The 14216-nt window shown below is 43.7% G+C and overlaps 1 protein-coding gene across 1 annotated transcript in view; it reads left to right on the top strand.

Moving 5' to 3' along the window:
* Positions 1 to 14216, top strand: part of HELZ2 (helicase with zinc finger 2) — a 100277-nt gene that overhangs the window by 28878 nt on the left and 57183 nt on the right. The window contains exons 7-12 of the mRNA XM_077460425.1: positions 735 to 1512; positions 3101 to 3176; positions 3284 to 6677; positions 7637 to 7722; positions 11121 to 11252; positions 13831 to 14007. Coding sequence (XP_077316551.1) covers positions 735 to 1512; positions 3101 to 3176; positions 3284 to 6677; positions 7637 to 7722; positions 11121 to 11252; positions 13831 to 14007 — 4643 coding nt within the window. The remainder of the gene's footprint in view (positions 1 to 734; positions 1513 to 3100; positions 3177 to 3283; positions 6678 to 7636; positions 7723 to 11120; positions 11253 to 13830; positions 14008 to 14216) is intronic.

Genomic DNA, 14216 nt, shown 5'->3' on the forward strand with positions numbered 1-14216 from the left:
TATGCATCGCATAGTAGTCCATTATGTGTCACTTACCTGACACAGGAGCCAGCGAAGTCACCGCTGTCCCCTGTAGTCCGGCACATCCATCTTCTTGGTGGGTCTCGCCACTCCGGCGCTGTCATTCGTCAGAACCGCAAAGACGTCACTCCCTCGCATGCGCACGGGAGCCGCCACTCGCGGCATATCGCCATTAACTGCGGCACGCTCAGTGCGCCTGCGCGCCGTAGACAGCGGTGCCTGTCTTTCGGCAAATATCTCCTAAACCGTAGGCCAATTGGCTACCATGCACAGCTGCATCAAATTCTGAGTGCTCCAGTTTTCGTAAATCTACCCCTATGTTTTCCAGAGCACTGTGTGTATGTGAAAGCACAACAGAGGCTGTTAATGTTTAGAATCACTTTCTCTACTTGGAACATTGTAAAGAGCTATTTTAAAGCTAACTAAGGTCTTGTTTCAAAAAATGCAGGCAGGTAAACTTTTATTGCCGAAGATACTAAATGCTAGCATTCTGATTGTACACTGAGCCTCGGGATGGGACGAAAAGTCGAGTCTGAGTATTATTGCTTGATGGACAGTGTAATTTCTTTACATAGAACACTTCATGGAACATCTCTTTCATTCAGATAGACTTACTATCCTACTGTAAAGGGTGGATTATCCTATTATCTTTTTAGTAGGTTCTGAATTACTCCTATTTTATACACCTCCGCATACTTTTTTCTTTTCCTTAGTGCTGCTGATCTTTATATTGAAGAACACTTTCATCCCTATGTGGTGTCTGGTCACCCAGAAGCCACTCCGCTGAGAGTGAAGTCCACCTGGAGTCCTGTTGTCAGGACGAATTTCATCACTTTACAGTACTGTGCCCTCAGAGAAGACCAGTCTTGCTTTGCTAAGCCCACCAAGAGTCTCCTAGACAAGCACCGCATTGTTGTGACAACCGCAGTAATGGCCAGAGACCTAGATGTACCCAGAGGTCATTTCACTCATATATTACTGGATGAGGCAGCACAAATGATGGAGAGTGAAGCTCTTATACCATTAGCATTAATGAACCACAAGACACGGGTGGTGGTAGCTGGTGACCACATGCAGGAGACCCCAAGGTTTTTCCACCGGACCAATGTGGAAGAGCACACCCTACTCACTCGGCTTTTCACCCATTATCAGAGTAAAGACTGTCCAGCAGCTAAGAACGGCCGCCTTGTCTTCCATCAGAACTACCGCTCTGTACCCGCCATTATCTCCTTTGTGTCCCGTTGCTTTTATGTTGGACGTGATGATGTTATTGAGGCTTGTGCAGTCGAATCAATGGAACCTCCTCCAGAATGCCAGGCCCTGGCCCTGTTCCATGTGCATGGTCAGTGTTCTGCTGAAGGCAATTCATGGATAAATATCTTGGAAGCGCAGCAGGTGGTCGAGACCGTCAACAATGTTCTTCAACGTTGGCCACACAATTGGGGGAAAGTGAACAGGAGCAAAATTTGCGTGGTGTCCCATGGTTCTCAGGTAAAAAAAATTCCAAAAAACATTCCCATTTTTTATAATTAAGGATCTGATGTTTATTGATCTCTTGCTCTTGCTCGTGCTCATGATTTAACAACTCTGAAAGACCTTCAAATTTCCTAAGCTATTGTTTTTTCAGGGTCTTCCAAGCTCTTTCTCCTTAATCAGTTTTGTAGCGTATCCACACCAACATTATTTTACCCTTTTTTTTTTTTTGAACAGGCACCATTTTTAAACCACCTATCCATTGTTCATGGTCCATGTGTTCAATTTATATGGACACTAGTCTTATGGAATGGTGTTAAAGCTGAGCTACATACACTATATTGCCAAAAGTATGGGGACGCTTGCCTTTACATGCACATGAACCATAATGGCATCCCAGTCTTAGTCTGTAAGGTCCAATATTGAGTTGGCCCACCCATTGCAGCTATAACAGCTTCAACTCTTCTGGGAAGGCTGTCCACAAGGTTTAGGAGCATGTCTATGGAAATGTTTGGCCATTCTTCCAGAAGCGCATTTGTGAGTTAAAGCACTGATGTTGAATGCGAAGGCCTAGCTGGCTCGCAGTCTCCGCTCTAATTCATCCCAAAGGTTTTCTATCGGGTTGAGGTCAGGACTCTGTGTAGGCAGGTCAAGGTCCTTCACTCATCCATGTCTTTATGTACCTTGCTTTGTGCACTGGTGAGCCGTCATGTTGGAACAAGAAGGGGCCATCCCCAAACTGTTACCACAAAGTTGGGAGCATGAAATTGTCCAAAATGTCTAGATATGCTGACGCCTTAAGAGTTCCCTTCACTGGAACTAAGGGGCCAAACCCAACCCCTGAAAAACAACCCCACACCATAATCCCCCCTCCACCAAAATGATTTGGACTAATGTACAAAGCAAGGTCCATAAATACATGAATGAGTTTGTTTCACATTGACCTCAATGTGATACAACATAGAGGAATGGTCAAACATTCCCATAGACACACTCCTAAACCTTGTGGACGGCCTTCCCAGAAGAGGTGAAGCTGTTATATCTGCAAAGGGTGGGCCTATTAAAGTTCATGTGCGTGTAAAGGCAGGCGCCCCAATACTTTTGGTTATAAAGTGTATAAAATAAATAAATGAACATATCTCTTTATTATTAATATATTTTACAATGTAAAATACACAAACAAATAAACTCAACGATAGCCCTTACTCTGTATTTTTGACAAAATATCTAAAATATAATATAACATTCAAAATCAGATCAACTGGCTCCACCTTAAAAGGTTTTTTTTTTTTTTTAATGCCTATATATTAAATCAGAAAATTAATCACAGTTTGAGGAGGCGCTTTGATCAATCAAACCCAAAAAAGAAGTATAACGAAAGGTAAAACTGACAGGGGTTATAACCCTCCCTTATTCTGTCGAAAATGAAAAAAACAAAACAAAAACATTTTGCCTTTAGTTCTACTTTGAATTTTATTTAATAATAGCACAGTTTAGGGTGGAGACATAAAGGTTGGTGCATATAAGGTTCCTAAAATAATTTTGTGGCTGGATATACCTGTATGTGCTTATAGTTACGGTAAATCTCTCCTCTCATCCTCTGCAGGTGAAACTCATACGTCAAGAGCTACGCAAAGTAAGACTATCTGATGTCATTGTGACCAACTATGACAACATCATTGGTGAGCCCCAGTACTATCTTTTTAGTAAATTCATTACATGTAATTATTGTAATTATTGTCTTGATGGTACTTCTTCACATGTCTAGCTCTTATGATTTACTTTGCAGGTCAAGAGTTCTTTGTCATCATTCTAAGTACCGTGCGATCAGTTGACAGCCTCCCAGCTCAACCTCCCACCTCTTCCACCTTTAGTCTGGACTTTTTCTGTGATCCACGAATCCTAAACACCATCCTAACACGTGCCCGCGCCCAGGTCATTGTAGTTGGAGATGTAGTGGCCTTATGTTCTTTTGGAGCTTGTAGTCGTATCTGGAGAAGCTACTTGCGAGAGTGTGTGGAAGCCGGGAGTGCCTCTCCACCAGACCTTAGCGTGGAGGGGATAAAGCAGATGGCTTCTGACCTGCAAGCTTGGAGGCAACAGGAGGAGGAAGAGGAAGATACTGAGGAAGACAGTGACTCTTGGACAACCGATGTGGATATCAATGCAGAAGATGCCATCCTCCAAGAACTGTTAGACAGTAAAAATGAGGCATGTGTTACTGTGTCTGCGGAAGGAATGTTGGAAATGAGACCAACAGTTAGTTCCAAAAAGGATGTAGACAAATATACAAATTTTCCCACACACACACTTGAACAATGTTTGATAATGCAACCCAACATATACAAAAAATGTCAATTGGTCAAGGAAGATTTCGACCGTGGCTTTGCAGTAACCCTTGATGACCCTGTACCCCGTCATATTGCTATTCGTGGACGGGAGAACTGTGGTATAGGATTTAGTGGTGATCAGGTTGTTGTTGAGTTGTTCCCAAATGTCCAACCAGACAAAGGAAAAGTTGTTGGGGTCCTTAAAGCAGGTGAAGAAATTCGGAGGTTCATTTGCTACATGGATACTTATGACCCCAGCATTATGGTCCCTGTTGACCGAACCGTCACAAAGATTTTCTGTCTAAAATGTAAAGAAAAGCCAAACTTTATTCCAATCCGTGAATATCGGAATGGTCGTATAACTATTTTACGGTTTGAGAAGGTAACACAGGAAGTAAGGCGAAATACACTTTTTCTGGTACAGGTGCTCCAATGGCGGGAGGGTTTCTACTACCCTTTGGGGATTGTAACTCAAGTTTTTCCAAGGACTTTGACCTTGGAAAAGGGACTAGAGATATTAGACTTGGAATATGGGATTGAAAATAGTGGTGGGTATCCTGAAGAGGCTTTAGAAGAAACCAATAATCTACCAGCAACTCTACGGACAGAAGACAGAAAGGATTGCAGAGACATTTTAACCTTCACCGTGGATCCTTCCAATGCCAAAGATTTAGATGATGCCATCTCTGTGCGGGAGCAAGGTGAACACTATGAGATTGGTATTCACATCACAGACCTTGCAGCTGTAATTCCCCAAGGTGGTGATTTAGACAGTGAAGCACAAAGAAGAGGTGTCACCTTCTATTCCCCTGGGAATAACCCAGTGCACATGTTGCCTCACAAGCTGTGCTCTGACCTTTGCAGTTTGAAACCACATTGTGATCGGATGGCAATATCCTTTTTTGTACTAGTGGAGAAAAAAACTGATCAAATTGTGAGTGGTAAGTTTTGCCGCTCTGTAATCCGCTCTGACCGTCAGCTGTCATACGATGAAGCCAATTCCATTCTGGAAGATGAACGTGATAGGCCATGGACATTTGTTAGCATAGAGGGTTGTCTTTGTATTGCAGAACACTTTGCGAAAATCCACCGAGCCTTCCGCTTAGAGAAAGCAGCCAATTACAAGCAGCCTGATGAAGGCTGTATGCCAGGATCCCGGAATGCCCAGATGATGATCGAGGAGCTCATGATCATGTACAACAGTTGGGTGGCAGATTATTTGACAAACACAGATGAATTTATGAATCTAACACCACTACGATGCCAGAATGCTGTAAGCCTTCAGAAAATTGAAGAGATGAGGAAAAAATTTAAACATCTTTTACCTTTATCTGCATATTTGTCACATCATCTGTTGGCGGAAACTGAATTGCCAAAGCCATCATCTGAGCAAAAAGTTACCATGTTAGCCTCAGTATGGAATCAGCTGAAGGATCTAGCTACCAGCCATTCCAAAATTACAGACCTTCTCTCCACAGATGACCTGCATCCAGAACTGAGCTATGCAGTTCGGGAATTTAGAAGTCAGCTTGGTCGCTCTTATTTCATTCGTTCTGGCACTCCAAATGCCAATGGCCATTACTCCCTTCAAGTTGATGATTACACGTGGGCCTCATCACCTCTCCGACGGTACATAGACATTGTGGTGCAAAGATTGCTCCAACGGATCCTCACAGGTAACCCAGATATAGCCATCAGGATTTCTCCCAAGAACATGGACTTGCTGTGCCTTGACTTTAACAGTAAAGTTAAACGTGAATCATCATATGAGAAGAGAGCGCATTCGCTGAAGTTCGCTTTGTCATTACACAAAGTAGTACAACAAAAGATTGCAGTGGTCATGACAGTTGATGTTAGCAATCGAAGTTTTAAGGCAACTTTCCCATTAGATGGAGACTCTCTTTCCAGCCCACTGAAGCTGGATTACGGCCATCTTCAGCCAGAGAAGCAGCCAGAACCTACTAAAAATGGCTTACTTTTGACATGGAGACGTCGTGTGTACTCCTACAATAATTACAAAGATGAACCTTTGAGAAATCTAGCTAGAAAAGACATAGTCTCATTTAATCACTATGCCTGGCATGAAGCAATAAAAGCCATAAGTCAAGGAGAACCAGAAGGCGCTTTAGCATCCTTAAAGAATGGTAGAGAGAAATCTGACCTGATGAGCTTTGTAAATCGCAGCAAATGTGGCCATTATGTGGAAATATCTCTTGAACTTCGGGCAGGGGAATCTCTTCCTATGCAATTCTGCGCTGTTACTGAACGAGGTTTGCCAAGCCCAAGTCTCCAGCTTTGCACTCTGGCCCCAGGAATCCATCTCTGTGTTGAGCATACATCTCGGCCCATAGAGTGCTTCTCCAGATTGGCAAACCGAGCACCTCTTAAAACTTACCGCAACGTAAATGAGTATCAAAATGTGTGGCTGCCACTGTGCGCCATTGAAGCAGCAGAGTGTGCTGTGAAGGAGGGGGCATCTATACTGCTGAAAGATGTGCCCGTCAATTGGAGGCAAGAAGGAGGTTCCAAAAAATCTGTGGGACTAAAAGGCACCTTTGCCTTGAGCCCTTTACTTATCAAAGAGTGTGATCTGGAGATGGACTTCCAAAATTGCTACCTGTGCGTGCGATTGGAAGGGCTGCCAGCAGAAAAGACACAAAACCTTTCTGATTTGCAGAGCTACACATGGGTGGCCCATGGCCTAACAGAAATCACCAGTTACATCACTAAAGATAAAGGCGGTGATGTGGACTTTAAGTTACACCAATGCAACATGCATGAAGTTCCTGAGAAAGTCCTGAAATCTACAGACCCCTTTACCATGGAGATCATACCTAAGCTATTGCCAGACATGTAAGCATTACGATTTTTTACCTTTCTGTATATCTGCCTCTCACGTATTTATTTCTTTATCTTTTTTATTATATCAACTATATTTTATGTCTCATATCTTTCCTTACCTTCTGTCTGTATGTGTATATGGCTCATATCGGTATCGAAGACAGTTTTGCCACATTTAGATACAGGATTACATTTGCAGTTGGTTTTTGAGTCTTGCTAATACTGGTGGCATGCACCTGGTAAAGAGACTCATTCTGCCCTTTCAGTACTCTCCTTCTCAGTCCCCCACCTCTGCTGCTCGATTCTTCCACAGACCGAACATTATAAACTCTGTATTGGATTGTGTCAGAACTTACACAAGGTGTGATGACCCCTTTTGCCATATTGCAGTGTTTAAGCCTGGTGATGGGCTGCTAAGAAATGTGCACATACTGTATTATTTACAAGTTTTAAAACAAGCCCTTACTGACCTTTGTAGCTGCAGACACTGTGGAGTAATTCATCCTCAAGGATCACAGTAGAAGCTGTATAGTCAGGTCTCAGCATTGCTGGCAACCCATTCCTGTGTACCTGCTTTATTTTTATATAAGCATCCTTCACACAGATTAATAAACCCAGACAGACATGGACAACAGTAAGAATCACAGAATTCTTGAGGCTGGGATGACCGGTGGTTGCAGACAGCTGTGTCCACTCAGCATGTACTAAGCAATGGCAGGCTGACAGGGTCTGCAGCTGTCCACATGTATCTGCACATTGGATTGGCAGTGCTACACCATAGCACACCCACACATAAGGGTTGGTAGATGTTTAATTTCCTATTACTCTTGGTAAAACATCTTCTTGTTCTAAAACCTGTCTAATTAGGACTTGCTTTATGACTATATTTCATTTCGCGATTATCTACCTGTCTGTGTCCTGTTCCTACTGTTCATCCATCTTATATTTATTTGTCCTGATTTTCTTCTCAGACGGAAGGAACGGGCTGTTAACGACCTGAATAAAGCATCGGCACTCACAAAGAGTATTGCGCTTGGAAAGCAGGTTCCTGATGTAGGTGCGTAAACAGGAGACTTGATATGAAGTTATATATAATCACCATTGAATATTTGAGATGTAGTGCAACATTAAAGGATATCGCTGTTGTCTAACCTATACAACTGGAGATTGCTCTTCTACAATATTTCATATAGCCTGGAGCTCACAGTACTGCCTTAGCCCTTGTACACACGGTCGGACATTCCGACAACCAAATCCGTCGGATTTTGTCCGAAACTGTTGCATACACATGGTCGGACAAAGTTGTCGGGAAATCCGATCGTTCAGAACGTGGTGACGTAATTCCGTTACGATGGGACTACAATCACGCTAGTAGCCAATAGCTTTGGTGTTTTGGAATTTGATCTGAGCATGTCCGAATTCTCTACACATGATCGGAGTATGTCCGATCGGAGCATTTTGTCGGAGAATTTTACCAACAAGTTGGAAGATTTGGTCCGTTGGATACTCCGACAGAAACAGTCCGATGGAGACCACACACAGTCGGAATATCCGACAAAACGGTCCGATCGGACACATTCCGTCGGAATCTCCGACCATGTGTACAAGGGCTTAGGCAATCAGACTGGAATACATGCGGATATAAAAACAGCACAAGCTTACTGGCCTTGTGAAGTACATCAAACTCAGTTTAATAAATAAAAAGGTTAAAATCATTCACATATGAATGGAGCCCAAAAAACTTATTTATCCAAAATATCTAGCAGCATCAGTATTGTTGCATCCAGCACGTCGTTCTCCCAGCCCAAAGTGTGATATTAGGCGGCCTCAGCCAGCTCTGCTGCACAAACCATGACCCCCTAGATGCATTTTGCCTCAGATGCAGCAATACTGACACTACTGGATAAGTTATTTACATGCCAGCACTCTTTACACTTGTGGACTGGAGGGATAGTCACCTCTTGCTTCTAGCGGCGCTATAGGTTTCTTCATTTCCAAAATATCTGTCTTCTGAGGATTTGTCCCAGAAATGCATCAGCCTGCATTGTACACAGGAAGAGTAATGGCGTTGCTCTTTGTGAGGAGTTTAAAGGAGTGTGCAGACCTTCCTTTGGGGATGTTGGGAGTGCGTTATAAAGTAGCAGGTAGGTAAATTGCTAGACTTCACTCATTGTGAGTGATTTTACATTTTTATATAATAAACTGGGTTTGATGTACTTCACAAGGCTGGTGTGCTTATAATGTTTTCTTTTTTTGGGATGGTAGCATTTTAGGAATAGTGGAAGGCAAGCAGGACAGGATAGAGATATTTGAAGGGACAGGCCACTGTAGATGGAGCCAAGCAAGATAAAAGTGGGAGAAAGACTGGTGTACTGCTACATATTGTAGAATCGGTAAGAGGACAGTATGAATAATCATCATCAATAATATAATTTAGGACAAGGTTCCGTCTTTTGGCCCCTCCTATTCTCGCTCTATACCTCTTCCCTGGGCCAGCTGATAACCTCCCATGGTTTCCAATACCACCTGTATGCCGACGACACCCAGATCGATCTCTCCACTCCTCAACTCACCCCCTCGATATCCTCACGAATCTCAAACTTACTGAAGGACATATCGGTACGGATGTCACACCACTTCCTTAAACTCAATCTTTCTAAAACTGAGCTTGTTATATTTCCTCCTTCACGATCCCCCCCCCCCCCCGTGACTTCACCATTAATATCAACAACACAACCATTGGTCCCGCCACACATGCCAGGGTCCTGGATGTAATCCTTGACTTTGACATCTTCTTCAGGCCCCACATCCAATCACTGGCTAAATCCTGCCGCCTTCACCTCCGCAATATCTCCAGAATTCGACCCTTCCTGACTAATGACACCACAAAGCAACTCGTTCACTCCTTGATTATTTCCTGCCTTGACTACTGCAACTCTCTTCTTAATGGCCTACCCTTACACAGGCTATCCCCCTTCAGTCTATTATGAATGCTGCTGCTAGACTAATACACCTCACTAATCGATCCGTGACTGCCGCCCCTCTCTGTCAATCCCTTCACTGGCTTCCCCTACCCCACCGTGTAAAATTCGAAATACTAACCATAAACATACAAAGCCATCCACAACATCGCCCCTATCTACATCACCAAACATATCTGCAGATATCGCCCAAATCGTCCCCTCTGCTCCTCCCAGGACCTCCTGCTCTCTAGCTCCCTTGTTACCTCCTCCCATGCTCGCCTTCAAGACTTTTCCAGAGCCTCTCCCATCAACTGGAACTCCCTGCTCCAGTCTGTCCGATCAGCCCCTACCCTGTCCACGAGATCCCTGATAACTCATTTATTCAGGGAAGCCTATCCCACACCCACCTAACAACTAGTGTCCCCAGGCCACCCCCATCAAATCATTCTCTGCAGCTATTACCTTTTGTACCACCACCCCTACCCTTTAGAATGTAAGCTCTACGAGCCAAGCCCTCCTGTCCCTTCTGTATTGAACTGCACTGTAATTGTGTTGTCCCACCCCCATACATTGTAGAGTGCTGTGTAAACTGTTGGCGCTATATAACCTAATGCCTATGGTTTTGCAATGGGATGTTCCACAAGTTTATGAAGGTGTTGGTCAGGGGTCCACAAATGTTTTACCACATAGAATGCATTAAGGTGAAAAAACATTTACCTTTACAACCCCTTTAAGGCGGCCTAGGTGACCAGACAGTCCGTCTCCGCAGGTCAATATGATCAGCTCTTTCAAGGATCATGTATTGTTCAGTATTAACAACCAAAAATAGTCTTTGAGCATATACAGGGTTCCCAGAGTGTGTGTGTCTTGGGGGACATGGACATGGACCTGAATCTAAAGTAACATCACCTCCAGGGTACCCAGGCATACAGCTCACAAAGAGCACCGTTCCCCCAAATGCCAGGGCCCATAATCGCAATGCAAGAGGCCAACATTCAGTCCTCTCCAAAAGCCTCTGTCCCGGTTAGGTCTGTCACAGGGTCTCATAGACTTTAATAGAGTTTGCAGGTCGGGGCCGGGAAAAGGTTCAGGTGCGAATCGAACAGGGGAGTGTTCGGCCCAGCTCTAGATCCTAAATATACAATTTTTTCTTAGCTGGTACTCTCTATTCTGAAAAGGGAAAAATTCAGCAAGCCTTTACAAAGCGTTCAACAAATTTAAAGCTGATTTCTTGGAACAATTACACCACTAATCACCTCTAACCTAGGATTGGTGAGAACAGTTCTGACTGTAGCTTTTAACTATAGGCAAAGTTAAAAATTGCATATGTCACTGGTAATAATACAGCAGTTTTTGTTATTTTGGGTTCCCCCATAACATAGTATTATTATCTGTTGATCCGATGACTTTCCACTTTCTATCGGAATATAGATCTGTGTTTATGTTTAATTTTTAAATGTTTTATTTAAAATTGCTCTGTCCTTTTTTACAGTCATGAACAAAAAATTTCAAACTCAAATGTCATTTACCATACAAGAGAAACCCCGTCCACTCAATAACAGTCAGACAGATGCTGTGCGCAAAGCCTTGACTCAGCCCTTCACCCTTATCCAAGGACCCCCTGGTAAGTGTTATGCTAGATTATGTTTGTGTGTGTGTGTGTGTGTGTGTATATATATATATACACAGTATCTCACAAAAGTGAATACACCCCTCACATTTTTGTAAATGTCCCAGAAGGAAGCCTCTTCTAAAGATGATGCACAAGAAAGCCCGCAAACAGTTTTGTGAAGACAAGCAGACTAAGGACATGGATTACTGGAACCATGTCCTGTGGTCTGATGAGACCAAGATAAACTTATTTGGTTCAGATGGTGTGAAGCGTGTGTGGGGGCAACCAGGGGAGGGGTACAAAGAGAAGTGTGTCTTGCCTACAGTCAAGCATGGTGGTGGGAGTGTCATGGTCTGGGGCTGCATGAGTGCTGCCGGCACTGGGGAGCTACAGATCATTGAGGGAACCATGAATGCCAACATGTACTGTGACATACTGAAGCAGAGCATTATCCCCCTCCCTTCAGAAACTGGGCCGCAGGGCAGTATTCCAACATGATAATGAGCCTAAACACACCTCCAAGATGACCACTGCCTTGCTAAAGAAGCTGAGGGTAAAGTTGATAGACTGGCCAAGCATGTCTCCAGACCTAAACCCTATTGAGCATCTGTGGGGCATCCTCAAATGGAAGGTGGAGGAGCGCAAGGTCTCTAACATCCACCAGCTCTGTGATGTCATCATGGAGGAGGGGAAGAGGACTCCAGTGGTGACCTGTGAAGCTCTGGTGACCTCCATGCCCAAGAGGGTTAAGTCAGTGCTGGAAAATAATGGTGGCCACACTTAATATTGCCACTTTGGGCCCAGTTTGAACATTTTCACTTAGGGGTGTCACTTTTGTTGCCAGCGGTTTAGACATTAATGGCTGTAGGTTGAGTTATTTTGAGGGGACAGCAAATGTACACTGTTATACAAGCTGTACACTCACTACTTTACATTGTAGCAAAGTGTAATTTCTTCAGTGTTGTCACATGAAAAGATAGAAGAAAATATTTACAAAAATGTGAGGGGTGATTGTGAGGGAAATGTGAGGGAAAATGTCTAAAATGTCTTGGTAGGCCCCTTCACTGGAACTAAGGGGCCAAACTCAACCCCTGAGAAACAACCCCCCACCATAATGCCCCCTCCATCAAATGACTTGGACCAGTGCACAAAGCAAGGTCCATAAAGACAGGGATGAGCAAGTCCGGGGTGGAGGAACTTGACTGGCCTGTGCAGCAGTGTTAATTTCATAGACTAAAATGACTAAAACATTTTAGTCGACGAATTGAATAGTATTTTAGTCTACTAAAATACAACTAAACCTAAAACAATTGATATGACTAAAATACGACTAAAACTAAAATGCCATTTTAGTCAAAAGACTAAAACTAAATTGAAATTTGACTTCAAAATGAACACTGGTCTGTAGTGCATGTTCATACCTCAATACCATAAATAATAACATATGAGATTTCTCACTCCAGCAGTATATAATGGGTTTGGGAATTGTAGAGAAATGTGTTTGTATTGGTCCAGCAGTGCAGCTTTGCTGCCATTGTGCTCTCGCTGCGTGTTTGATGCGCTCCTGTACCTTTAAGGAGGGGTGGGCTCCCCTTCAGTCCACCTGCTCTCATCTATCCATCAGAATGCATGCGCCTCCACTGCGGGGACAGTTATATTTTATTGTTAGGACCACAGATACCAGGGTGCCGTGACGTGGCTCTGTGGCTCACGCATGCGTTTGCAAATGCATGCGGACTAAACCCCTGTTTTTAACGCATACTGTTAGACAGGTTCATTTGGTTGTCTGCGAGCTGGTGGTAAGTAGGCTTTGGTTTTTTCCTGGGCATTCCCCAGACATTGTTGGTAAATGTTAACTAATGCATTACAATTTAATTACACCCATTTGATTTTAGATGACTAAAATGAGTTTTAGTTGACTAAAATATACTGGAGATTTGGTCGACTAAATACAACTAAAACAATTGCAGAAGACTAAAATGGGACTAAAACTAAAATGCCATTTTAGTCCTAAGACTAAGACTATAACTAAATCGAAATTTGCTGCCACCTCAACCCGACAGAACACCTTTGGGGTGAATTAGAGTGGAGTCTGAGAGCCAGGTCTTCTCATCCACATCAGTGCCTGACCTCACAAATAGGGAGGGAAAGGGGAGTGACAACATGTTCCACTGCGGGGAGGGGGGGGGGATATGACACCATGTTTTACCGCACCAGGTGACACCAACCCTAGTGATGGCACTGAGCTTGGAAGTGCCCTTCAGGCATTGGGTTTCATGTGGGTAGTGATGAGCTTGCGTTTGGTCCAAACCTACGTTTTCTGAACCTGGAAGTTAGCTGTCATTGCTGGGTAGTCTAAATTGAAGATTAAAGACTTCCTGTGTCCCTCATTGGCTCCAAGAAAAGGGTTTTACATTGAATACAAACATATCTTCTTTGTCTAGAAATTTCTGCAGGGAGAGAACAGTAAAGAAAGCAAAAGAGTTCAAGCACACAAGGCAGTAGATTCCTACTAGCAAAGTCCCAGTTTTACCCCATGGGGAACAGGAACATTGCCATTACTCAGCTGATGGCCATTTTCTCTCATCAGGCACTGGTAAAACGGTGGTCGGTGTTCATCTGGTTTACTGGTTCCATCACATAAACCAATGTACAGAGTTGGCCGCGGACAATGAAGAGGACAGTGAAGCGGAAGAGGAAGAGGTGAATGGCCGGCGAGTCCTAATGTACTGTGGTCCATCAAACAAGTCGGTGGATGTTGTGAGCGGTAAGACATGACTTTGGAGAGTTCCTATGTTAAAACTTACATGGAGACTTCTTTTTTACCTGTAGACCTGGTTCACACTGGTGCGACATGCAGTCCGATTTTGAGAGCACATGTCACATGACATTTCTAATTCGATGGTTCCCTAATGCCCTGTACACGCGGTCGGATTATCCGACGGAAAATGTGCGATCGGATCATGTTGTCGGAAA

Source organism: Lithobates pipiens, unplaced genomic scaffold (genome assembly GCF_037356315.1).
Source record: "Lithobates pipiens isolate NorthernLeopardFrog02 unplaced genomic scaffold, aLitPip1_a1.2 Scaffold_28, whole genome shotgun sequence".
In the NCBI taxonomy this organism is placed as follows: Eukaryota; Metazoa; Chordata; class Amphibia; order Anura; family Ranidae; genus Lithobates; species Lithobates pipiens.